The sequence below is a fragment of the Martes martes genome (assembly GCF_963455335.1).
Source record: "Martes martes genome assembly, chromosome: 1".
NCBI lineage: Eukaryota > Metazoa > Chordata > Mammalia > Carnivora > Mustelidae > Martes > Martes martes.
Genome location: NC_137888.1, coordinates 215,731,293 through 215,757,484, shown reverse-complemented (window position 1 = coordinate 215,757,484; position 26,192 = coordinate 215,731,293). Strand labels below are relative to the sequence as shown.

Below are 26,192 nucleotides of genomic sequence, written 5' to 3'. Positions count from 1 at the left end.
GCCTGGGAGAAACAGAAACCCCGACGCCGGCACGGAGGGCGCGAGGCTGGGACGGCAGACGAGGCCGGGCAGGCTTTCTGCAGGTGCACACACGCACACACTCGCACGCGCACGCACACACACGCACGCACACGCATGCACACAGGGGCACGGAGATGGAGATCCTGGCAGAGGCGCACGGACGGGCGGGCGCCGTGGGAGCCAAGGGTACAGCACGAGATCTCGGTCTGTGATGCGAGACAGGCAGCAGGCTCGGGTGTCCCCAGGGGCAGGCACACCTGTGCTGTCTTGCACACACCCCAGAATCCCAGGGCCGGGACCCTGGCAGAGCTCCCCGCGTTTCCATCTGCCTTCCCGGCCCAGGAGCTCCAGGCCGCCCCCAGCATCTCCTTCTCCTGCAGAGAGCCGTGATGGGGAGCCCCACAGTCCCTCCTGGGGTGAGCAAAAGTGCAGCCCATGGCGGCCCTGGGTCTGCGGTTTGGGGCACGGTCTCGGCCAGCACCAAGGCCGCCGTCAGATGCCCGCAGGCCTGTGAACACACCGAAATCCGCGTGCCTGATCGAAAGCCACACTTCGTTCTCCCGACGTAAGAACTTTTTAAATTTTTATTTATTTATTTTTTTAAGTAAGCTCCACACCCAGTGTGGAGCCCAACATGGGGATCGAACTCACGACCCTGAGATCAAGACCTATGCCGAGATCACGAGTCAGATGCTAACATCCACCCAGGCGCCCCAGCCTGATTTTTAAAGAAATTCAGATGAGAGTCGCATGAAATAAAACGAGCCATTTTACAGGGAACATCTCAGTGGCACTGACTACATTCACAGAGTTGTGCAACCAACACCTCTACCAGTTCCAGAACATTCCATCGCCCCAAAAGCAGCCCCGTCCCCACCTGCATTCCCTTCCCCAGCCCCACGAGCCCCCTTCGCGTCCGTGGAGGGGCCTGGTCTGGGTGTGTCACACGCATGGACTCACACCCCGTGGGGCCTCCCGTGTCTGGTTCCCTCCCTGTGCATCGTGGCCTCAGGGGCCGTCCTCAGGGCCGCGCGTGTGGGCCTCGCTCCTGCTGGTGGCGGCCGGGACGCTCCCGTGTGCAGGTGCACGTGTCGTGCGTGGTGGTACGGTGACTGTCTCCCCGTTCCGGCTCTTGTGAGCTGTGCCGCTGGGAACACACGTGTGTGCGTCCTTCCTTGCGGAGACCTGCAGCTTCTCTGGGGACCTCCTAGGCCCCGAGCTGCAGGGCCAGCGGGCTCTGTCTGTGGCTCCGCCGTCCCACCAGGGCCCTGAGCAGGCCTGGAGTTGCGCCCCGCGCCCACCCGGCGTCCCTGAGGTGCAGCCGCTCGGCGTGGAGGTGCGCGTGTGTCCGACAGGCGTCTGCCCACCCTCGGGTGACGGCCGTGCGGATCCTGCAGGCAGCGATGAGACCCGGCCGTGAAACTAGAGGGACGCCAAGACCCAGCCGTGGAGGGAGCGTGTGTTTTAATGCTCTGCTGCAAAAGATAAGAGTGAATGCACCAAATCCAGCACGAATGAAATGCTGGCATTCGGCATCCCGGCAGGACGGTCACCGTGGGCTGAGAGCCACGCTGAAGCCTGAGCCGCGAGGGAGGGCCAGGCCGCCCGCTCCCACCCACACTTGGTCCTCACTCTGATCGGGTTCGTCCTGGATGTTGGCGAGGACGTTGAATTATTAATGCAAATAACCGACAGTGTTCTGTTAAAACGTCTACTTTCACATAAAATCACATTCGAGGGGCGCCTGGGTGGCTCAGTGGGTTAAGCCTCTGACTTCGGCTTAGGTCACGATCTCAGGGTCCTGGGATCAAGCCCCGCATCGGGCTCTCTGCTCAGTGGGGAGCCTGCTTCCTCCTCTCTCTCTGCCTGCCTCTCTGCCTGCTTATGATCTCTGTCTGCGAAATAAATAAATAAAATCTTTAAAAAAAATCACGTTCGGACAAGCTGGAATGAGTGAGTTGACGTTAACACGAAAGTTCTCTTTCACGTTAAATTGCTATTTACTTGATCCCTGAGGTTCTCACTGTGGCCTCAGGCTGTGCGCCGGGGCAAGGGCCCACCGGCCACACGCGGCCCCGGCCCCGGACCAGGAAAGGGCCGGCACAACCCGGAAGGAAATGAGGCGTTGTCTGTTGGTCCCGAGGTGGAGGGGAGTGGGTGGGGGGCCCCTGCGTTACTCTTCTCAGCCCGTTTCCCTGACGATGACACGAGCTCGTGACAAAGCCTCTGCTGCCGGGAGGGCAGGTTTTCAGTGAATGTCCACCTCCGCTCAGCCTTAGGCCCCCCAAACACGTGCAGCAGGAGGCGCTGTGCTGGTGCGGGTCCGCGTCCCTCTGGACACGTGCGGGAACGGCCCTGCTGCGAGGGGAGGGGAGGGGAGGAGGCCACGGGCCGGCCCACGACTCGGCAGGGCCCCCTCGGGGAGCTTTTGGCCGCGCTGCCACCGGTGGGGCTTCAGGGACGCAGGTCAGCACTTTCGTAGAAAAGGATTTGTTCTGCAGATGGCACGGGCGGGACTGTCCCCCGGGCCCCGCCTGGCTCAGTCCCCGTCGCCAGCCAGGTCTGCGTCCGCCCTGCACCCGGCCCTCTCCCGCTGCTCGGCCCCGGTGGGCTTCCGGCCCCCAGACAGCAAGCCGGAGGTGCCACGGTGCTCCTTCCCAGCCCTGAATGGGGAATTATCTGGAAATGGGGTGGTCACAGGCATACTTAGTTAAGGTGAGGTCACTCTGGAGTCGGGTGCATCCAAAGCAATGCCGGGTGCCCTTATAAAAAGGGGACATGTGGACCCAGACAGGCAGGGAGAAGCCCTGTGAAGACGGGGCCAAGACGGGGGGATGCTTCTATGGGCCAGGGCATGCCGAGATGACCAGTGGCACGCTGGTGTGAGGCGGGGGAGGCCGGGAAAGGCTCTCCCTCAGCAGGAACCAGCCGTGCGACACCTCTGGCCCCAGAGCTGGGAGAGAATACGTTTCCATTGTTTCAGCATTAGCACTGGTGACAGCCACCCCAGGAGACCGAGACAGGGGGCCCAGGGTGTGCACACCTGTCTCCTGAGCGCTCGGCCAGACTCTCGTTCCCAAAAGGCAGCAGAAGACAGACGCTCAAAGCCAGAGCCAGGCAGGCGGCCGGCCCAAGACATCCCAGGCTCTGGTGGCATTTCATGCTGGTGTGAAAGCAACGCAGGGCGGGTCCCCTTTCCCTGCCGGCCCCCCGCCCAGTCCCAGAGGAAGCCACTCCGTCCAGTGAGCTGGCCCCTGGCGGGAGCCCCGACAATGCCGTGGGAGATGATGACTGGGAATCGGGATCACGCACGTCTCTGCACAGACTGACTCAAGGGGACAGGAATTCCGCCGGCGGGTGTCTAGACTGCGGTGTTTCTGGGCTGCAGGAACCCGGAGCCAGAAGCACGAGCGGTGGGGTGGGCTGTGCTGCCACCTGGCGGCCACGGCGGCACAGGACCGTAGCGTGTCAAGGGACCCAGGTGTGGGGGTCCAGGGCCTCCTGGGGCCACTGAATGAAGGGGGAGGCCACACAAAGCCTGCACTTGTTTGCGGCAGGGGGAGACCCCCGGGTCAGGGCTTCCGCGGACCCCAGGAGACTGCGCTCTGTGACCATCGGACTCCTGAGGTCCCAGGACGCTGTGTACGCTCGGTGGGGGTGACTCGGACTCTGGTTTCTACGGTGGGACCCCTCGGGTTTGTTACGTGTCTAGTGTGAGCAGGGACTTATTTTCCCAAAATAAGGAATGCAGGGTCTCCCCATCCTGGCACTGCTGACATTAGGGCGAGTGACTCTCTTCCGGGGGCGTCCCGGGCACTGTGGGCGGCGGAGCATCCCTGGTCCACAGCCCCTGGATGCCAGGAGCACCCCGATCGTGACGACCACAGATGCCTCCACACGGGGCCCCGTGACCCCCCGGGTGCAGTCATCTCGGTCCGAAATTCTGGGATAGGTGATTGCTGGTTTTTTGATTGGAACCAAACGTCCCTTCTTTGAAGCAGTAACTATCCAGGCAGCCCCCTGTCCTCCCCGCTGTGAGGAGCCCCCCATCAGGACTGGGTGGTGTTGGGAGAGCACAGGAATGAGGGCCAGAGGGGACCCCTCCTGCTTGGCCCCCCGGCAAGGCGAGGCCCGGGCAGAGGCCTCTGTGCCTGGGACAGGAGCACAGGCACTCGCTAGGTCCACGGGGAAAGGCGTGGAGGCGGGTTTCTCCCAGGAGGGACAGCCCACCAGGAGGGCTCACCTGTTGCCCCAAAAGTCCGCTTCTGGATTTTGTTTTCAAGGTCCTTAAGCGGGCTCCTCCCCCTCCCACCTGCACATGGACGCAGAAACATGTGGGAGCTTTGGCGGGGGGTGTCACGCTTGCCTTTGTAGCCCCTCCTACCACATGGCGATAGAGTACTTGATGTTCTAGAACTCCAGCTGTGTAAAGGTGAATGTAAACCAGGCTGCGTTTGTTACTAAACGTTTACTAATACGTTAGTCACCTTCCGTTCACTGATTTTATTATATTTTTAAAGATTTTATTTATTTGAGAGCAAGAGAGAGCATGAGCCGGGGGTGGGGTGGCACAGAGGGAGAAGCAGGCTCCCCGCCGAGCAGGGACCCGATGTGGGGCTCCATCCCGAGACCCTGAGATCATGACCTGAGCCAAAGGCAGACGCCCAACTGGCCGACCCACCCAGGTGCCCCCCTGTTCACTGATTTTAAAAGAAATTAAAATCAGCACCCTTTGGTAGGCCATGGACCCCATCTGTGGGCTGTGGGTACGGGGCCTCCCCTCCCCCAGGTTGGGTCTGCTTCGAAGCCTGGGCCCAGTCTGGGGTGCTCCTGCCCCCTGGGGACATGGGACAATGTCTGTGGAAACCCGGGGCTGTTCCTGGCCTCGAGGGGGTGGGGCCAGGGATGCTGCTGAACCCCCACAGTGCCCAGGATGCCCCCCAGAGAGTGAATGAGCTGCCCTGTAGTGCTGAGACCCTGGGCTAGGCCGGTGAACTCAGATCGCAGATCTGGGCGGGGGGAGGGGGTTCCGCTACTGGACTGAGACTCCCGCCAAGGGCACCGCCGGGCGGGCAGAAGGCTGTGGGCGCAGTGACTTCTAAAGCAGTGGCACAAAGACCACCTGCGGAGCCATGTCCCCCCGGGCACACCCCAGGGCCCCCCGGGAGGTGAGAGAACCAGGCCTGGGAGACTGGGAGCCGGCGAGAGCCAGGGAGGTGGGAAGGATTGCACACAAGCCGGGTCACACGGCACCAGATGGTTCTGGGGGCCCCTGCACAAGGTTCTGGGGGGGTTAAAACACACGTAACAGAAAAGCTACCATCGTACGCTGTGGTATCTGTGCAACCCACATCTCTATCTAGTTCCCGAACATTCCATCTCCCCAAAAGGAAACTCGTCCCCATCCGCCATCACTCCCCACCCCCTCCCCAGCCCCCACGAGCCCCCTTCCCGTCCGTGGAGGAGCCTGGTCTGGGTGTGTCACACGCGTGGACTCACACCCCGTGGGGCCTCCTGTGTCTGGTTCCCTCCCTGCGTGTCGTGGGCTCGGGGTCCGTCCCTGGAGCCGCACGTAGGGGACACTGGGGTCATTCCCGCCTCACGGCTGTCCCTGGCCTCAAGGGGGTAGGGCCAGGGCCCTGTGCTGCTGTTGCACACGCGTGTGCAGGCTTCCATCTGTGCACCTGTTTTTTCCCCTTGGGTGTGGACGCAGGACCGGACCTGCTGGGTCAGCGGGTAACCCCGTGCTTACCCGCAAACCGGCCTCCACGGCGGCCAGCCCTCTCCTGTGGCCCGTGAGCCGAGGCGCACCGCCTTGCCTCATGGCGGCACGGGCCTGGCCGCACGCAGACCCTCGAGAGATGGGTGCCTCCTGCCCCCCACCCTTACAGGGCACCCTGGAATGTGGTTACGCCAGGCAGGCAGGGCCCTGCTGAGGTCTGCGCGGCGGGGTCACCGGCGCCAGCTCAGGGGCTGCCCTGAGTGGACACAACGTGACAGGAGCGTTCTGGGGGCGAAGACCCGTGAGCGGACCCCCACGCTGAGGAAAAGGAGCCGGAGAGAGCACGGGGCTGCGGGCCTGGCTCTGAGCCTCGGTTTCCCCCGCTGTTGTCACGGCATCACGCACAGTCTGGTGGCTGTGACGGGCTGGGGGTCGTTGTAAGAGAACCCGGAAGGTGCTGGCGGGCGAGACCGTGCCGCAGGTGGGCCGCCCCACACGTGAGCACCACGGAAGCCGCCGCGCGCTTCAGCCCAGGGTGCGTGAACGCAGGGCTCCCCCCCACCGGCTCCGCTGACGTGGGGGCAGCTGTTCCCTGCGGGGCGTCCCGGGCACTGGGGGGTGCCGAGCAGCAGCCCTGGCCCCCACTCCTTCAATGTCCCCCGTCGTGACAGCCACACACGTCATCAAACATGGCCCCGGGGGAGCCCCCTGCGTGAAGGGATCCCATTGACCCCCAAGGACTTTACGTTCCAGAATCATCTGACAGAAATCCTCAAGTTTGAAAGTTTGCCTCGAAGACAACTCAGCGTCGCATGTGGTGGGATCACGACGGGTCCCTGCGGGAAACCCTCTGACTCAGAGGGAGGCAAACCGCGTGTCTTTGTAAATAAAGTTTTATTTGGCACACGGCCCGTTCATTTCCAAGGGCACAACTGAGTAGTCTCGACAGAGACGGTCTGGCCCACAGAGCTGAAAATATTCACTAGCGGGCCCTTTACGGATAAGGTTCGTATCCCCGATCTACGCAAAGCTGAACGGACCTGACGTCCTAGACAGGGCAGACACACGCACAAGTCATCACGGAAAACAGACGGTTTCACCTGGTGGCACCGGGGGAGAAGCAGGGCAGCTCAGAAGGACCGGGCGCAGAGGGGAGGGGGGCTTCTGAGATGAGCCGAAGAAAAGAGGTCTGGCTGGAAAGGGACATGCCTCAGACCACAGATCCTAAAGACGAGGGGCAGGGGTGTGGGTATTTGGAAGGAGGGTGGCCCACGGGGCTTGCTCTTGCAAATGTCTGGGAAGGCAGGGGGGTGAGCGGACACTGTGAGGCGTCTGGCTCTCGTCCTCAGGAGATCGGGAGGGGGGCACGCTGCCGGGGGAGTCACGTGACCTGACGAAGCTTCTGGGGCTGCCGCGGAGCCGGCCTTTCTTTCCTCCATGTGACACGGCCCTGACTCAGCCGGCCTAGATGGTGGCCGGGAAGTGGGACCTACGGCCGCTTCTGGGTACTGGGACAGATGGGCAGGAGCTGACCTCCCAGCCTGTCCCCAGCCCCGCCCGGAGCTTGCTGGAAAGGGCGCCCTCCCCCCACCCCCGCCCCGCTCCCTCCTGGGTGTAGGCGAGCTTCCTGGAAGCCCCAGGCACGCGGCCACGGAGGCCAGGGCCAGAGCGCAGCCTGCTGACATCCTGCCAGACGGATGCCAACAGGTTCCTCGGCTGCTGTGGGAGGGCCCCGAGAAAACGTCACAGGTGTCAGCGCCATGCCCCCCACCCCACTCCTGCAGAGGACAGCTGCTTCCCACTCTCACGGGCTCCCCATTCGCCTGGGGCCGCTGCTCACAAGCCCCTCCCCCGCTCACACGCCCCCCGCCCCCACCCCCGCTCCCACAGGCTCCCTGCTCACACTGGCCTGCCCCCCCCCCACTGCTCACCGGGGGTCCCTGCTCACACAGGTGGTGCAGGAGCTCCGGCCCACACCAGACCAGAGGGTATTCCTGCGGACAGCAAGTGAACCCGTGTCCCCGTGACTCCCCACCCACCCCAGAGCGGAGGGGGCCTCCGCCGACATCCCAGCATCACCCCGTGACGGGCTGGCAGAAGGCCCCTGCGCGGGGGCGTTCTCTGGGGGGCGTCCTGGGCACTGTGGGGGCTGAGCAGCTCCCGTGGCCCCACCCCTCAATGCCAGGACCACCCCCGGTTCCCAGATGTGATGGCCCCAGATGTCCCTCCATCACCCTGTGTCCTGGAGGCAGAACCACCCCCACGAGACCCCCTGGGTCCATCTGGTGTTGGACACGACTTTGGGAGTGGCCGGTCAGAACCACCTTCAGGGCCCTGCACGGAAGGGGACGTGGTTGAGGAGCACAGCGAGGAGCCAGGGGACGTCCCGGGTCCTAGGCTGGAGTGCGCGGAGCTCTCGACACAGACACGTTTCTGGCTGCCCGGTCCCTGGAAAGCAGAGCTCCCAGCCCCCTGCGCCCCGGCCAAGAGCCCGCAGAGGCTCCTGGGTCCAGCAGCCTTCCTGGCATTGCGGCCGGTGCTGGGAAAGCGACCCAGCCGGGCCCCGAGGGCGGGGCTCCCTGACTCCCCTTGTCAAAGGGCCGGGACCAGGGGCAGCTCTCATCTGGACTAACGATCCCCAGGGGACATCGGTGGTTGTCACACTGGGGGTGCCCCTGGGATCCAGTGGGTGGAGTTGGGGATAGTATCCAGGACGGCCCTGGACGTCCACGGTGCTGAGAGGCAGACGCCCTGCATTCAGTGTTTGGGAAGAATTGAGTCTGATCCCTGCTCACACTACACACCAGGGCAAAGGCCCAGAGGTCAGAGGGTACAAACCAGGGTGAGCCCAGCGTCTCTCCCCTAAACTCAGATCATGTGTGCCACCTACACATCAGGACCATCCTGGCTGGGAAGGGGAGAGAAGGGGCAAGCCCACAGCGGCCGGGCAGAGGCTCCCGGGGGACAGGGCCTGTCTGGGGGGACAGGGCTCTGCTGACATCGGCCCCAGGGTTCTCTCACAGCCAGTGGCGTGAAGCCGAGCCCCAGAGCCATGACCTGTGACGGGACAGTATTCCCAACCTCCTTCTGGTCAGCCCAGGGCAGCACACACACACAGAAGCCTGGGAAGTAAAGCGGACAGTGGCCAAGGCCGGCAGCAGGGTCTCGCCCCAGGGGGAGGACCGGAGGCGGGTGCTCACAGATGGCCAGAGGGCCCTGCGCGGGGAGCCCACCCCTCTCCTGACTGCCACCACGTGGCTGACCCGGCGGGCCGGACCCCTGCGCGCGGAGGGCCACCCCGTCTAACAGTCCGCATTCCCCGTGGTAGGGTCTGTGACCGGTAGCACGGCTGGTAGGTGAGGGAGTTTCTGGGGTGCTCCTGGGACACTCCGCGTGCTGGCTTGGGCAGATGGACACCTGTGAGGGGGACACCTGAACTTCCCGGCAAAAAGCGACCTGGAGTCCCACCTGAGCCCAAGCCCAGCGCTACACCCGTGTCCAGAGTGGGCAGGGACTGGACTCAAGTTTTTTCTAGATAATTAACACAGGGTCTCCCTCAGCAGTGTGTCCCCCGGGCAGAAATGACTTTCGCTGAGAGCCGCTGGCCTAGACCAGGAACTGGGCTCCTCCAGGGAGGCAGAGCTGACCCCCCGCGTGGCGGCCCTGACCCTGTCTTGGGGGCTGGGAGCCTTGGCCCCCCGTCAGCCTGTCAAAAGCAGGGACCAGCCCCAGCGGAGGGCCATCCCCAGGGCACCTGGCTGTGAGTCTCATGACCGTTCCCGCCCAGCCAGACCCGGCTCAGTCCCCCTTCTGCCTCCAGTGCTCCTCCCTGTCCCTCGGGGTCTGCATGGACGTCCCCTCCTTAGAGACCTCCCTGGATCCCCGCCCCCGCCCCCCCCACCCCCGCCATCCCAGGTCCAGCAACCACGACTGTCTCTGGTATGTGGCTGGCGTTGGGTCAGGACTCGCCGACTTGCATGGCCTCTGGTTCCCTCTTCTGCCCTCCGGGTCCTCCTGTGGGGACGCCCGGTCCCGGGGCGGACGTCCCCCACCCTCCCCTCACTGAGGCCACAGCCCTCAACCCCACTTCCCCTCATTCTGTCCCATGTTTGTTTCTTTGTGTTTGCCCCATGTTTTCAAACAAAGTTTCCGTCTGGAATAATTTGGGATTTGCAGAGAAGTTGCAAAGACAGTAGCAAGAGTCCCGTCCACCCCCCCCCCCGGGGTGCCCCCCACGGGAGCATCTTCTCTCCCAGGGAGCAGCTTGGCCACGCTTGACGCAGGAGCCACTGGGTCCCCCCCCCCCCCCCCGTGCCCTTTGCCGCCAGGACCGCACTGGGTGTGGCCGTCCTGCTCCGTGGTCTCCTCCCAGGTCAGGCCCAACTCTGGGGTTCCCCTTGCCACTTTCACACCAAATCTGCTTGTTTTGCAAACCACAGTTACTTTTTGTTTGAAAAATAGTCACTTAGCACTTTCTTATTCTAAGTGAATTAATAAATATTTAAATCACTTCTCAGCTTTGATTCCTTGTCCAGTGACTTCCAACGAACAAAACCTGCATAAAACAAACCTCCTTGGAGCCCTCAGGACGTGAGAGTTTGAGAATCTCCGTCCTGAAGCCGGGGCAGAGAACCACGCGCCGCCCCGGGACGGCCCCGAGCCCAGGACGCTCAGGGAAGGGACCAGACACAGGAGGCCACGTGGGATGTGAGTTCACGCGTTCGACACGTCCAGACCAGGCCCCTCCACGGATGGGAAGGGACTCGTGGGGGCTGGGGGCTGGGGACAGAGGGGGAAGGACTGCTGATGGGGGCAGGGTTTCCCTCTGCCGTGATGGAATGTTCTGGAATGAGATAATGAAATGGTTGCACAACCATGTAAATGTACTAAAACCCACCCAATCATACACTTGAAAAGGGTGACCCGAACAGTGAGTGAATTATGTCTCAACAAAGCTGTTATAAAAACATTCTTTTTAAGCCGGTAGAATTAAGAACACAGAGCTCACAGGCCTGTACTTTGGCTCCTGGACGCTGCCCCGTTTCATCCACACACGCTGGGTCTCGCTCTCGCTGCCCCGCCCTGTGATCCGGCCACAGACAGTTACGAGGCTCCCCCGCCCCCCTCCGGCACCCCAGAGCCGGGCCCACCCCAAGGGGCCTCTGAGCCACCAGATCAACATGATCCACAGAAGGGAAAAGTCCAAATCGTTTTCCGTCCAATCAGATGAGAGAGCTCGCAAGCAAGAACGCGACACTTTTGAGCCGTTAAAAGCAAACAAAAAGGGGCACCTGGCCAGCTGGGTTGGGAGAGCGCGCAGTCTGGATCTCGGGGCTGCGGTTTAGAGCCCGTGCTGTGTGCAGAAGCTGCTTAAAAAGAAAAACCTTTTAACAAAAAATAAATGAAAGCAAAAGCAGAGATTTCGAGGGGACGTCCCAGGGGTCGGAGGGCTCCCAGGCCCTTGGTGCCTACCACCTCGGGGGCCCTGGGGACTTCCTCAGGCTGTTGGCACCCCCGGCTGGGAAGCCGGCGCTGGGCACAGAACCCACCTGCGGGGTGGAGGTCGTGGGCCGCGCTCGGGGTGCTCTGCACCCCTGGGCAACCTCTCCCTGCTGTGCCCACCTTCGTTTATAAAAGGGATCGTGATGAAGGGGTGCCTGGGGGGCTCTGTGGGTTAAAGCCTCTGCCTTTGGCTCGGGTCATGGTCTCAGGGTCCTGGGATCAAGCCCCACATCGGGCTCCCTGCTCGGCCGGGAGCCTGCTTCCCCCTCCCTCTCTGCCTGCCTCTCTGCCTGCTTGCAATCTCTCTCTCTGTCAAATAAATAAGTAAAATCTTTTTTTAAAAAAAGGGGGTGAAGGATGGGGGTGGAGCCTCCACTCCTGGCAGGGTGCCCCGAAGGTCAGACCACAGCTCGGCTAAGTGACTCGCACACAGACACCCCTCTGTGCCGCTCTGCCGAGCGCCGGGGCCTCCTCCTAGGGAGACCCGACCCCCCCTTGCCTCCCGCACAGCCTCCCTGATGGAGGCCTGAGCTCAGTCAGCCCCCACCTCCCACGGTGGATTGAACAGCATGTCCCCGGTGTCCCCAGATTCCCACGTTGAAGCCCGAACCCCCACTGGGACCGTACTTGGAGACGCGGCCTTTAAAGATGTGATTAATTTAAATGAGGTCACAAGGGTGGCCCGAGTCCAGGCTGACTGGACTCTTGTAGAAGGGCAGGGTGAGACACAGACGCGCACAGAGGGACAGCCCGGTGAGGACACGGGGAAGGGAGGCCAGGAGAGCAGCCTCGGGAGACACCCTGATCTCAGACCTCCCGGCTCCAGGACCCTGAGATCACAGTCGTGGTTCAGGCGGCCCCGTCCGTGGGAGCAGGCTCTGTAGTGACCTTATTGGAAGAGACAGACAGTCTCTGTGGGTCTGACTGGTTATGTTAAAATGAGACCATGCAGGATTGGGGGGGCCCTGACCCGAGCAGTGGCGTCCTTATCAAAAGAGGAGAGACGCACAGGGAGAGGCCAAGGCTGCAGGGGCACGGCCACAAGCCCCACGGTGCTGCCCCCACCCCCACCCCGGAGCTGGGAGAGGCAGGAAGGACGCCCCCCTGGAGACTGGCGGGAGCAGGGCCCCGCCACACCTCGACCTCAGACTTCTGACCCCAGAATGTGGGAGAAAGAGGTCCCGTGGTTCTCAGGCCCCTGGTCTCTAGTCTAGTTACAGTGACCCCAGGACACCGGCACGTGCCTCTCTGATCTCCCCTTTTGCCCACAGGAGGCAGCTCCACTGGCCCCGCGTGCCAGAAACCGCTGGCACCAGAGACCACTGAAACCAGCCTCCATCAGGGAGGCTGTGCGGGAGGCAAGGGGCGGTCGGGTCTCCCTAGGAGGAGGCCCCGGCGCTGTGAGGATCTGAAGGGGACCCCTGCCTCAGGTGACCGCCAGTGGTGCCTTTTGCAGGCTGTCTTTCTCTTTCTTTTCTTTTTTTTAGAAAAATATTCTGATGGGCTGTATTAGTGCACTCTGGCCGCTCTGCCAGAATCGCACAGACAGGGCACCCTAGCGCGCAGGCATCACTTCTCAGGGTTCGGGAGGCGGGAAGTCTGAGATCATGGGGCCGCAGGTCGGGCCCTGGTGGGGACGCACCCCCCCTTGCTGTGTCTGGGACAGAGCGCCCTGATGGCTCCCCTTCCCCTTACCAGGAGGCTGAAGCCCCCGCGGGGCCCCACCCTCGTGACCTCGCCTAACACCGATCCCCTCCCAGACCAGCCCGCTGGTACGGCAGGAATTTGGGGGACCCAAACATCCAGCCCCTGACGCGGGAGCGCGTCATCTCATCAAACGCCCACCGTGCAGAGGCCCGGCCTGGGCGCTGATGGGCGGGCCCTCGGCGGCTCCGGCACCTGGCAGGAGAGCGCACCCGGAGCCCGGCCGACACGGGCCCGACACAGGCGCGACACAGGCCCGACACAGGCCCGACACAGGCGCGACACAGGCCCGACACAGGCCCGGCCACCGGACAGCCCCTCCTCCCCCCCACTGGAGCCACGCCTTTTAGTAGCTTCACGTTAGTGCTCCTGAGGGGTGCGTGACTTCACCCTGCAAAACTCAGGGTCAGAAAAGGTGCCTGGGAGGCAGAGCACGTCCAGAGAAGACCCAGAACTCGGCAATGGTTGCTTCCAGGCAGGGAGGCCGAGAGCACAGGGGAGGGAGACGTCATTCTCGTTCTACACCACATGCACCTTGGGAACCTGCACCCCAGGGCATCTTTATTTGGGCAAAATGTCTATTTTCCTTCCTAGGGGTGTGGGAGTGCAAACGAGGGTCGGGGAAGGAGAAGCCACATCTTGGTTTCGGCAGCTCTGACTGGGCTTCCCTGCGTCTCGAGGGGCGGGCAGGGGAGCTGCTGGCTAGGGTGGGCTGTCAAACCAAGACAAACAGGATCATTTTTCCCCAAAAAAAAGTGAAAGCGGGGGGACACCTGGGTGGCTCAGTCATTAAGCATCTGCCTTTAGCTCAGGTCATGGTCTCAGGGTTCTGGGATCGAGCCCCACATCGGGCTCCCTGCTCAGCGGGGAGCCTGCTTCTCCCTCTCCCACTCCCCCTGCTTGTGTTCCCTCGCTCGCTGTGTCTCTCTCTGTCAAATTAATAAATAAAATCTTAAAAAAAAAAAAGAAGTGAAAGCGGGGACTCAAACAGGCATTCGCACCCCCGGGTTCCCAGCAGCACAATTCACAACAGCCAATAAAAAGGTGGAAACGACTCATGTGTCCACTGACAGGTGAGTGTGGTTGGTCCATGTGCGGGAACACGGTGCAGCCTCAGCAAGAGGGGGGGACCCTGACCCTGCCACCACGTGGAGGGACCCTGAGGACACCAGGCTCAGGGAGAGCAGCCAGACCCAGAAGGACACATCCCACAGGACCCCACTGACAGAGAGGAGGGGGTGGGAGCCGGGGCTGGGGCAGGGGTGGGGAGTCCGTGCGTCGTGGGGAGGGAGTCTCCGTGTGGGGGATGGAAAGTTCTGGAGACGGAGGTTGGGGGTGTGAGTGTGTGTCCTGCCACCGAGCTGTGTGCTTAGAAAAGGTTAAGGTCATGAATTTTATGTGTATTTTACTACCAAAGAAAGAAAGAAGGTGCTCCAAACGCTCAGGAGGCCGTCTCTGTCCAGGTTTTGGCGCGCGCGGTGCCACACGGCCGGTGCATAGACGCCGTGGCCCTGGCGGCCTCGTGGTGCAGGTGACTATCCCAGCCGCCATCTCCGCTGGGCTCCCTCCCGGAGGCGGCAGAGCGGCTGGTCTTCCTGAAGGGTGCGGAGGCCACCTCTGCCAGCCTTCCCTGCAGGAGCCAGGAAGGGGAACGCAGGCGGCGGGCCAGGGAACCCAGAGCCCCCTTCCGCCAGCCCGGCCCGGCCCGCCCGTGTCCCAGGTGTTCCCAGGCCTGGAGAGGTCCACTCCGTGGGCCGGGCCGTTCCTGCCCTGAGCACAGGAAAACAAGGTCAGTTGGGGACACGGACGACTGCCCGGCTGCAGTCCTCCCTCGTGGACACAGGCCGGGCCCCCTGAGGGTGGACCCTGCTCGTTACTCTGGTGGGGGCGCAGCCCTCAGGCAGGGGCGCGGCTCTCGGGCAGGGGCGCACTCTGTGCACGTGGTTCCGCCCCTTCTTTCTCATCCTCCGTTAGAGGGAAGAGCACGAGGATGGGAACCGGGTCCAGGGCTCGCACCACCCACCTGCCGAAGGGCCTGGGGCCTCTCCCTCAGTGCCCACGTCTCCTCGGATCCTGAGAAGCCGGACGAACTCGGGAGGCAGAGTCCAAAGAGGAAGGGCCTGGGGAGGTCACGTCTGCTGACCACAGGCTAAGGGACGTGCTGTTGCCCATTCACCCAGAGCCCCGGCCTGGGGAGCTGGTTCCCTCGACTCCTAGCAACGACCCTGGGTGTCAGGGCGGTTGTCACCCAGCTGCACCAAAGGGAAACAGGGTGGGGGCAGATGCCTGCCTGACTGAGGGTCTCGGAGCTGGGAGGGGCTGAGCTTCCTGGGCCTGGCTCTAGCACCCACCCCACCCCCAGCCCCCGGCCGGCCTGAAGCCCACGGGGACTCTACCCACCACCGCTGGGTCGGGGGGACCGGGCACCCTCGCCTTCTCTGGTTTCCTAATCTGGAAAACAAGGGCAGCTCGTCGCTGCCACGGGAGGGCCTGGAACCCTCGGGATGACGCGCGGGCTCTGCTGCTGGCCCCCTTGCCTCCCCTCCCTCAGCTGGTGCCCCCAGTCCCGGCACCAGCACCCACTGCTGTGCACCTGGAAGGTCTCCCGCCCCCAGTCAGCTCCAGGGCATCACCTACCTCAACTCAGACATCACCACCTCCTCCAGGAAGGCCTCCCTGAGCACCTGCTCTCACTCTCTAGCAGGACTGTCACCATCAGTTTGCTCAATTAGGGTCTCGCCCAGGGCAGTCCTACCCCAGGGGACACTGGGTGACATAGGGACATCTGTGGCTGTCATGACTGGGGTGGGGGGAGCTCCTGGCAGCAAGTGGGTGGGGCCAGGATCCTGCCTGATCCCCACCCATAGTGCCCAAGGCGCGGGCCGGTGTCCGCAGTGCCCAGGGAGCCAGCTGGCTCCACCCCATGGCACCGGGACCCAGGAGGCCTGGTTAATGGTTTGCCAGGGGGACCAGCCGGTGTGACCCCAGCCCGCACCCCGGGTGCTGCCCGCGAACTCCGTGTGCCTGTCCTCATGCCCACAGCAGGCAGCCCGGTGCCAGAAACATCCACCGGGAGCACTGCCAGGCCTCGGTCTCTGTCCCTCAGCTGCTTCTGGCTCTGTGAGCCTCACGTGGGCCGGAGGGCGCCCAGCTCTGAGAGCCCGCCTCGGCCAGGAGCAGAGGTCTGGACGAGCGGGAACATGAGTCAGGAGCCGGGGACAGCATGTTGCGCTCCAGGAAGCTAATGAGCTCAGAGCTCAGCTCCGGTGACGACTCTGCCGAGGAAGCCGCATGTGATCATTACTCCTCCCCGGCTCTGTCCACTGTCCCCGACATGTCACCAGACCCGGTCTGACTCCCCTCTCGGGGCTGGGTCAGGTGAGGACCAGGCCAGAGCCTTCCCTCCTTCGTCCGCTCACGCACTAAGAACCCGCGAGCGGTCCACCAAGATGCCTGACCCGCAGGAGCCTCTGATCCAGCCCCGGGGATGGACGCAGTGGACCTGAACACGACCACGTGGCCCTGGGCAAGTCACTCAGCCCCTCTGCCACCGTTTTGTCATCTGAGACACGGACACCACGGGGCCCTCCACTCATGGGCTTGCTGGCGGGGCTGAGCTCGCACGTGCCGCGGCGGGATGCGCCCCCCCCGCCCCCGAGCTGGCTCCCGGACGGGCACTGCTCCAAGCACTCACGACACGAATGCTCGCTCCGAGGCGACAGTGTCTGCTCCTGCCGCTGCTCTGTCTGTCTCTCTCTTCTGGTAACAAGCACACAACCATCTCACCCGTTTCTACAAGTAGCGCTCATTAGCATTAAGATATCTGTGTCCATGTGCCATGGACGTCTACAACTTTCTCATTTTGCACACCCGAACCCCTGGTCAACACGAACTCCCCGTCCCCGTCCTTCAGCCCCCCGCACCCATGAACCTCAGTACTCAGGATAAGCTTCTGGTCTCTTTCAAGAGCTGGCCTGGGGCACCTGGGTGGCTCAGTGGGTTAAAGCCTCTGCCTTCGGCTCAGGTCGTGATCCCAGGGTCCTGGGATCGAGCCCTGCGTCGGGCTTTCTGCTCAGCGGGGAGCCTGCTTCCTCCTCTCTCTCTGCCTGCCTCTCTGCCTACTTGTGATCTCTGTCTGTCAAATTAATAAATAAAATCTTTAGAAAAAAAAAAAAAGAGCTGGCCTGATTAGGCCAGGCCCACCCAGGTACCATCTCTTCTGATGAACCCAGAGTCAACCGATTAGGGGTCTTCCCGTATCTGCAAAATCCCTTTTGCCGTTTCACATCAGCCTAACGGTGAGAGTGGCATCCAGTCTATTCCCAGGTTCCCTGCACCCAAGGAGCAGGGATCAGACGGGGCACGGACAGCAGCGGGCACCCAGCTGGGGCACCATCCTGGAAGACGAGGCCCACACGGCCACGGTCGGTACTGGGAGGAGGGAGAAACCCAGCCCCGCACCACGGAGCAGCTCCTACGCGGCAGACTCTGCGAGGCGTGGAGCACACAGCTGAGGACTCCGGGGGAGGCGGAGGAAGGCTTCGTTCAAGCCGGGCTATCGTCGTCGGTCACCGGCGGTTGGGCAGGACAGACGGGGGGGATGACAGGGTCAATCCCCTGGAAGGACCTAGAGTCTCTCGCAGTCACTTGCGGCCGTCCTGAGGATGCCGGGCCGGCAGCGGGCTCGGGGCCAGGCCTCCACGCTCAGAAAGGTCCGGGGAGCTGCCGGGCTGTGCGTGCCTCCGGGAGGCGCACCTGGATTCGAACCTGAGCCCCCTGACCCACGAGGGCTTCTCCCCTTCTGCAAACGGACCCACCGCAGGGGCCGGCTGCCTGAAGAGGGGCAGACGAGGCCCCCCAGAGTGGGAGGGGGGAGGAGGGCACGGCCTGGAACACTGGGCGGGGCACGCGGTGCCACTGAGGCACACCCCCCCCCCCACCGTCTGCACACGCGCGAGAGGAGCTCCATCCACCGTACGGGCCTGATGGTCCTGCACGCTCCTCAGCGGGGCGGGGCTGAATTTGCACGTGCGGCAAACGTTAGGGAACCGCGGCCCACACGGTCCCTGTGCTGAATGCCTGGTTTTGCACTCTAGTGACCAGAGCTGCCCCACCGGGGCAACGGGACAGAGGGCACACGGGACCGTGCCGTGGGAGAGCTTGCAACTTCCTAGAAATCTGTAATTATTTCAAAATACAGGTTTTTAAAAAACTGGGTGGAGTCCTGCGTCCATTTAGGTGTAACTGGGACAAGATGGGCCGTGCGTTCCCCAAACCCCTCCGCTCCCCCCAGCCCTGACCCTCTGGAGTCCCGGCCACACCCCCGGCAAGGAGGGGCTGGAAGTGGGAGGAGGAGGATGAAGACACCGCCTGGCGGGGCTCAGGCCTGGCTGTGTCTCGAGGGACTCTGCTCCCTGCCTCCCCTTTGTGGCCGACAGGACCCCTGCTCCTTGCTGAGTGCGCCATGTGGACTAACCCTGGATGTGGACGGGGCCTGGGAACAGGATGAGATGCCATGCCTTGTGTAGACGATTTGTGTGGAAGAAGGAGTCTGAACGACAGAATTAAGCCTCCACATCGGTCGACTCCGAGTTAATCAAAAAGGGACGCACCTGGGTGGGCCTGACCTCATCGGGCGAGCCCGTCAAAGGGTCAGGGACCTCCCTGAAGCGAGAGGCTGGGAGTGTGAGGAGGCCAGTGGAGGAGACCACACGGCTAGGACAGGACCCGAGAGCGGCCTCTAAGAGCTCAGGGTGGCCCCTGGCTGGCCACCAGCGACACGAAGAAGCTGAATCCTGCCGACAGCCGGAGTGATGGTGGAGGCGGCTTCTTTTTCCGCTGCGCCTCGATGAGCGCTTGGCTCTGGCCGAGCCTGGTGAGGCTCTGGATACGGCAGCTGCAATAGTGTCTACACCGCTGACCTGCAGGATCAGGAGCCGATCGGCCTGTGCTGTGTGAGTGCGGTCGCCCGTCACACGCTCTGTGAAACAGGGGGACAGAGCGTCCCGGGGTTTCCTGGTCACTGTCACGGTCAGTCACATACAGGGGACACTCCTCTCACTCAGACAGTCACAAGTCTGGGGAGCGGCGAGCCAGGAATCGCGCCCGAAGACCAAGACGGGTCCCTACTAGAGACCACAGCATCACCCTCCAAAGGCCTCCCCTCCGGTTATCGGCACACGGGGGCACCGATGACGATTAGAGACCACCGGTGATTCCGTCTGTGACCGTTAGAGGCAGGCCCCCAACGACCACGGACCTGCACTGGGTGCCCCGTCAGGAGCTCTCGGGCGCCCCGAGTCCCTCTCCCTGCCTCCCGCTGCTGAGCACACCCCAGCAGGCCCTCTCCAGGCGATGCCTGAGCCCTGTCCTGCGTACCCGCTCTGTCCCGTGGACGCTGTGTTCTCTTTCCTGCACCGGGGCTTCTGCAAGCAGCTACAAGCAGGTCCGCCTGGAGGGGCCCTGGCACACAGATGTTTGTGGACTAAAAGCATGAAGAGGGGGGAAGGAAATGAGGAGGTTCCCATCCACCAGCGCCAAGGGAATCAGGCGGAGAGTGGGCCCTGGAAAGACGCAGGGACCCCGCTGCCCACCACACGGCTCCTGTCCTGCCCGCCCCCACCTTCCTGTCATACGTGACGGTCACCCTGTGTTTTGAGTCAAGAGGCTGCGGCTGGGTGACCACGACAGGCGCACGTGCGCCATGCCCTGCCCGAGGGAGGCTGACTGTGTGAGCAGTTGCCCAGCAACATCCCTGCGCCCACAGAGGTGTGGTCTCCGCCCCTGTGTGGCCACCAGACTGCTCCAGTTCTAGCGGCCCCAGTGAGGGGGCCCCTGCTCCAGCAATCCTACACATGAACCCGCCGGGGTCCTGACTGTCCAGCGGTAAATTCAGGTGGCGGTAGCACTAGCCAGCCCGTGAGACAGAACTTTCCAGCACACCCTGGCCCACAGGGTCCAGGAGACGGCGTGGGTGGAAACCAGGCAGTGGTGCATGTGGACAAGACGGTGTGACCTTGACTCCCCCTCGGGAACTAGACTCTCAGGCAGCGGGGATTCCTCCTCTCATCCTGGTGGACTGTGAGGCAGGTCACTCTCGGGAGGACATCCTGGGTGCTGTGGGGGGGGCCAAGCAGCCTCCCTGGCCCCACCCACCTGGTCATGACGGCCACAGACCTTCTACGATGTGGCCACGTGGCCCCTGGGTGAGCGCCTGCAGGGAGAGGGTTTCGGGCACTGTGGGCTGCCGCGGGGGCCCCCGGTCACGGGTGTTCTGTACGTGTTTTCTGTCGGGAAGGCGGCGGCAGCCCCGTGACCTTTCCCAAGCAGAAGGTCTGAAGGTTCTGACTGTTGATCTTGGCAGTTCCTGCAGGAGAACAGCTTGTCCACAGAAAAACCGATAATGCCGAGCATTTCCACATGCCCGGGACAGACCTGAAGCGGGGAGCTGAGCCGGGGGAGAGCAGCGCGCTCTGCCGGGTGGGCCGGGCCGGACTTTGCTCCACATGAGGGCCGATCCGGAGACAAAAGGCTCGGCCGAGCTTTCAGCAGGCGCTGCGCAGCTCCCAGGAGAGCAAGGAGCCCTCAGAACAGCACTCCGCTGTTGAAGGTCACGGAGCTCTTCTGCACGCTCTGCCGGGAGCAAGACGCCTGGAAAGTGCATGTCCTCCCCCTCCCCCAGCACCAGGCACGGTGGGGGCTGGGCAGCATCCCTGGCCCCACCGGCTCGGAGCTGCACCTGCCGTATGACGACCACAGATGTCCCCAGACACTGCCCAGTGTCCCCGGGGGGCAGCATCGCCCTTAGTGAAGAATCATAGATGTAACCTAACATACCCGGAATCTCATTTCCCCGGTGACCCCATTTCAGGGGCTCAGGGCTGCCGGGAGTTCGTGCCCACCGTGCTGGAAATCGCAGCCCTGGGCACCGGATTCAGCTCAAAGACGACGTCTCATCCACGTGGCTAGCACCGTGAGGGCTGGAACGCCGGAGCCCAGGTGACTCCCAGGGTGAAAGGCCAGTGCCCTCGGGGGACGGGGCGTCTGAGTTGTGCCGGGCAGCTGCCAGGCTGGAGGAGCGCTGGCTGGCTGTTCCGGGAGGCGAGCATCAGCCCCCGGAGCATCCAGGCAGCCGGAACATCCACCCAGTGGCCAGGATCCCCGTTACAGACACAGTGTGACAGAAGCCATTAGGACATGGTCCTCGTCCTGCCCCCAGGGGACCCCGGGCCAACTCTGGGGACATCTGTGGTTGCTTTCACCGTGGAGGGAGGAGCTCCTGGCGGTGAGTAGGTGGGGCCGACGGGACCGCCCCCGCCACAACGCGTGGGACACTGACCCCAGAGAGTGACCGGCCTGATGTCAGCAGAGCTGAGGCGGGGGAACTCGCAGTGGGCCCCCAGGTCCTGCTAGGACGTCAGCTCTGCGGGAGCCAAGGCTTTCGCCTGTTCTGGTCACTGCCTGGGCCACGGGCCTGGCCCAGGCACTCACCCAGAAACCCCTGCTGAGGGGGGGACGACGCCTGTGGGAGGGCTTCCCTGTACCCAGGCAGCAAGCTCCCAGGTGACTGCGCGAGAAGGTGTGACAGGGACCGATGCTAGGCCACACGGGCTGCAGGGCTGCAGGGCGACACGGCCAGAGTCCACGCCCTGGAGACCCTGGGGGCTTCTGAGGACTGGCGCTGTCCAGGTAAAGCCCGAAGGAAGGGCTGCGGGGGCGGGAGCCAGCAGCCCCCGCTCCAGAAGAGGGAGGAGGGACGGATCCAGAAGCAAGACTCAGTCTCCGAGTGGGGCTGCTGCGGCCGGGCTGCCCACCCCCATCCCGGGCCTTCGCCTTGGTGCCACGGCCTCTGCTCTGACCCCAGGGTCGCGCCCAGGTCCAGGCCCCCTGCGCCCCCCCAAGGTCGCAAAGTCAGCGCTTCCCTCCCCCCAGTGGAAGGGGCCATCAGATGCTGGTCCCAATCCGGGAGGTTTGGGATCTGTGGGGGGGGGGGTGAAGGGGCCTGGGACAGGGTGACCAGGGGACTCTCGGGGCTGAAACATCCTGGAGGACGGGGCAGGGTGGTCGCGGCACTCCAGGACGGAGGAGCAGAGGGCTGGAAACACCCCAGGCGCCCGCGGGCCCCGCCTCTCCCTGCAGCACCTGCCCCACCTCCACGCACACCGGGCTCAAGCCCGGCCCGCGGGCCTTCTCTGCCCCCTCGTGGCCGCCAGGGGGAACTGCAGCAGCTCGGCCGAAACCCCTGCCCGGCACCCCAGGAGCCAACGCCCCCAAACTCCTGCTCACCAAATGGCTCTGGCACGTGCCGGTCGGCTGGTTCTGCCACCAGGGAAGACGGCGGTGGCCTTCGCTCAGCGACACCCGGCTGCTTGGAGGTGGGAAGCCCTGGCCGGGCTCTGCTCGTCTGTCTGCCACAGACACCTCCTGCGGCGCCTGACAAGCAGGAGGTGGTCCGCGAGGGACCAGTGAGTTACAGCCGAGCCAGGAAAAGCCTGGTATTCCCCCTCCGAGGAGTCCCTGCCGGAGACCCCCTGCCAGGCCCGCCCACCGTGCACCGGCTCACCGAGCCACCCGGCGCCCCTCCACCAGCGCCCGCCCCTCGCCACGCTGCGCAGCGTCCCCCACCCCAGCCCGCACGGCGGGGGTCAGACCCATCAGTGAGTCCGGTTCGGGGACTGAAGTGTAAGAGATGCCATCGGAACAAAACGCAGGTGAGTCGCTCTCTAGCATCTTGAAATTTGGGGGAACACCAAAGAAAGCCCAAAGGCGAGCGCCAGTGTCCTCGGTCAGTAGGAGAAAGCCCACGGCGAGGACAGGGGAATGACCGGCTCAGAGAAGTATTCACAGCGGGGGTGACGGACACCAGCCCGTGTCCATGCAGAGAAAGACAGAGAGCTCAAACACCCTGTGGGAAGAGCTGAAGAACGTCACCAATGATGGGGACAGACCCGCACGGCTGGGGGAATGCAGAAATCCCGCAGCCTGACCAGCAGCACCGCCTGGCTGCTCAGACGGCCGGGGAGACGGCCCTGGAGACCGGGCACTGGCGGAGGGCAAGCGGCCGTCGGAAGGGGAAACCAGGGCACCCCGATCCTCTCCCTCTCTCACACGCACGTGCGGGAGTTCACCCCCCGACGACAGCCGGCCCAGGACGCACAACGTTTGCGCGAACACATTCATCGCAGAATGTAAAAAGAGAGAGAGAAAAAAAGAGGAAAATAAATACCCCCACAAACCAATTAAGTAACTGTAATAACTGTAAAGTTATTTTAAAAGGAGTGACTAACCATTTGCCTGTGATGTGAGATGCTGAGCCGGTGTCAGGAGAGGTTAGGGAAACGCAGGCTTCCTGACAAGGAAAGCGGCCCATCAGGCAGAAGGAGCACGTTAAAGAGCAAATCCTATTTATCCAGAATCACGCGTGTGGACGGAACTCACAGAAGGACGGGGGAGAAAGCTCACCGAGACGCCGGCACGCCGTCACCAGGTGGGGGCTCTAGCGGCCTTGCTTCTCCTTTGCCTGCATTGTCCCTTCTACGGGACGTCCGTCCACCTCCACCCAGCCGGCTGCTGGCGGTCTCCAGACACCCCTCTGTCTGGCAACTCTGACACGGGCGCCACACGGAAGATCATCTGTAGGGGACCCGCTGGGTACCCGCACGTCACACCCGGCCCGGGGCTCCCATCAGGGCTCCCGGCCTCTGTCCCCAAGGACGGCGTCTCTCCTGAGCAAAGCCAAACCACATTCCCTGTGCCTTACTGAGGTGCACGTTACAGGCCCTAGAACCTGCCCGCTGGGAGCACACAAGGCCAGGAGTCCCTGGCGAGGGCACCAGCCGCCCCACCACCCCCACGCAGTTCCCGGCGCACACCCACAGCAAGTCCCTATTTCCACCTCAGGCCCTGGTGGCCAGCAAGCACCTTCCTGTCCCTGCAGATGGGCTTTTTCTAGAAACTGCACGGAGACAGACCTATGGGATGTGCTTCTCCAGGGTCTGCCTCCTCTTCTAACGTTTTCTCATTTAAACACGCGCGCACACAGTTTGGGAACGTCCAGCATTATAAAGATACCCATCCAACGTTCCAACGGCCCTCAAACGTGCCGGCGAATGAAACACAACAGCGATCAAAGCTCCGTCAGAATTCCTGCTGGACACCCAAGTTGACTCTGAAGACCACCGGACGGAGAACACCGCACGGCAGCAGCAGAGCCCTTCGTGGGCGGGCGGAAGGGGAGCCTGGGGCCACCGCAGGCCGCTGTAGCCTCCCTCGGCTCAGTGAAGGGTAAAAGCCACTCAACACCCGTGGGGAATGAGACCAGCAGCCGGCGGGCCCGAGCTCAGACAGCAGGATCTCAGCACAGAGGCCTCCTGAGGCCGCGCAGTGCCTCCCAGTCGCCAGGACGGGCGCCAGGTTTGAGGGCCCCGTTACGTCCGGGGACTCGGCTCTGCTCCTGGCAGTGGCTCGGGACACGCCACCTTCCACACCAAGCCAAGCCCCTCCCTCTTGCCCAGGCCCAGAACGGCCAACTGAACCCGTGTTCACGCCGATGGCGGAGAAGGAAACATCGCACACTGACCTGTGCCCGGGGCTGAGCTGTCTTCACCGCCGAGGCTCAGGAACCGCACGTCCGCTCCCTGGAAGAAAAACAGAGCCCTTCAGTGGGGCAACATTTGCTCTGACACAGGTGTCCCCCCGGGGGCAGCAATGGAGAAGGGTCTCGCGCTCAAGGTCAGACCGCCCTGAAGACCCCTCTGGGGGGCCTGTCTTTCGGCTGCCCTGCCAGCCTCAGGGCCAGGCCTCCCGGTGTAGAAGTGGGACGTAAGAAGGCAATTTGCCAGAAAGGTCTGAGAGAAGTTTGCAAGGTCGTCCCTGCTGAATTTTCCAAAGGCTCCCAAACTCAGTGGACGGAAGGGTCGGGTGATCGCGTGACCTTTCGTGCTCTGTAAAGATGTTCGGCCACATCGCTTGACCCTCACGGTCACTCTGCGAGGAAGAGGTGGGAAGGGAGTCAAGCCCCGCCCCTGGGCACCCCCTAACTCACTGGGGTCGGCCTAAGGAGATACACGGAGCCAATGCAAGGTGGGGTCCGGGACGGGGTCCCAGGGCAGGAGACAGACACTGGGAGCAAACTGCTGAAAGTGAGTGGAGTGGAGCTGGGTCTGTGGGTGCGCAGTCGCCACAAACGCACCGTGGATCGGAAGGCGCGGCCACATTGGGGAGACTGGGCAGTGGGCACACAGGAGCTCTCGTTGAAACTCTCCCGAAAATCTAAAATCATTTTAAAATTAAAATGTTATTGAGGCGCCTGGGTGGCTCAGTGGGTTGAGCCTCTGCCTTTGGCTCAGGTCATGATCCCAGGGTCCTGGGATCAAGCCCCGCGTCGGGCTCTCTGCTCAGCAGGGAGCCTGCTTCCCCCTCTCTCTCTGCCTGCCTCTCTGCCTACTTGTGATCTCTCTGTCAAATAAACAAATAAAACCTTAAAAATAAAATAAAATTAAATGAAATTAAAATGTTATTTAAAAATAACTCAATTCTGGGGCACCTGGGTGGCTCAGCTGGTTAAGCATCCGACTCAGTTTCAGATCAGGTCATGACTTTGGGGTGGTGGGACTGAGTCCCGTGTCAGGCTCTGCACTGAGAGAGGAGTCGGCTTGGAACTCTCTCTCTCCCTCTGCCCCTTCCCCTCATGCTCTTTCTCTCTCTCACATAAATAAATATTTTTTTAAAAACGACTCAATGCAAAGATTTAAAGGCTGGTTCCCTTTCCAGGAGTCCCGGCCACTTTGTTGTCAACCAGGGGCTGGGATGGAGAACTGAGATCCCCACCGTCGCCTGCAGGTGGCGCCATGGGCTCAGAAACACCTCGGCCCGCGGGCGCGGCTGCAACCCTAAGCTCGTGGGGCGGGAAGGCTGCTGCCGCCTGGAGGCCGTGCCAGAGGGTGTCCTGCATGGCCAGTGCCCCCGACCCGGAGGCTGAGACTTGCCTCAGCCCTGCAGGGGCCATCTATGCACGTGATCCTTCAAGGTTTCATTTCTGAATCAATTAAAGACACAAGAAGTTGCAGACCTAGTGCAGAAGGGGTGCCGGGCACCCTGTGCCCAGCTGCGCCCAGGGTGACTCCTTGCACAACCAGGGGACGCTGACGCGACCGGCCAAGGGATAGGCAAGCATCATTTTCTAGACTGTCTTTCTGAGACAGGCTTCTCCCCCTGCACAGAGGCTGCACAATAAAGTGCTTCT

At 62.8% G+C, this 26,192-nt stretch overlaps 2 protein-coding genes across 3 annotated transcripts in view; one reads left to right on the top strand and one right to left on the bottom strand.

The window, feature by feature from the left end:
* GNG7 (G protein subunit gamma 7) overlaps positions 1-26,192 on the bottom strand; it is a 113,027-nt gene that overhangs the window by 57,670 nt on the left and 29,165 nt on the right. Inside the window, exons 2-3 of one of the 2 annotated variants that reach the window (XM_080802873.1) lie at positions 25,140-25,219; positions 24,528-24,585 (exon numbers count right to left, since the gene is read on the bottom strand). The gene's annotated coding sequence lies outside the window, so the exon portion shown is untranslated. The remainder of the gene's footprint in view (positions 1-24,527; positions 24,586-25,139; positions 25,220-26,192) is intronic. The other variant, XM_080802872.1, reaches the window with a different exon arrangement.
* On the top strand, positions 21,146-25,421 carry LOC308354983 (uncharacterized protein; the record flags this gene model as incomplete). Its single annotated transcript, XM_080822907.1, has 5 exons — positions 21,146-21,233; positions 21,293-21,351; positions 21,550-22,659; positions 23,362-23,435; positions 23,991-25,421. The coding sequence occupies 5 exons, from the start codon at positions 21,146-21,148 to the stop codon at positions 24,112-24,114; spliced, it is 1,455 nt and encodes a 484-aa protein (XP_080679033.1). The 3' UTR covers positions 24,115-25,421.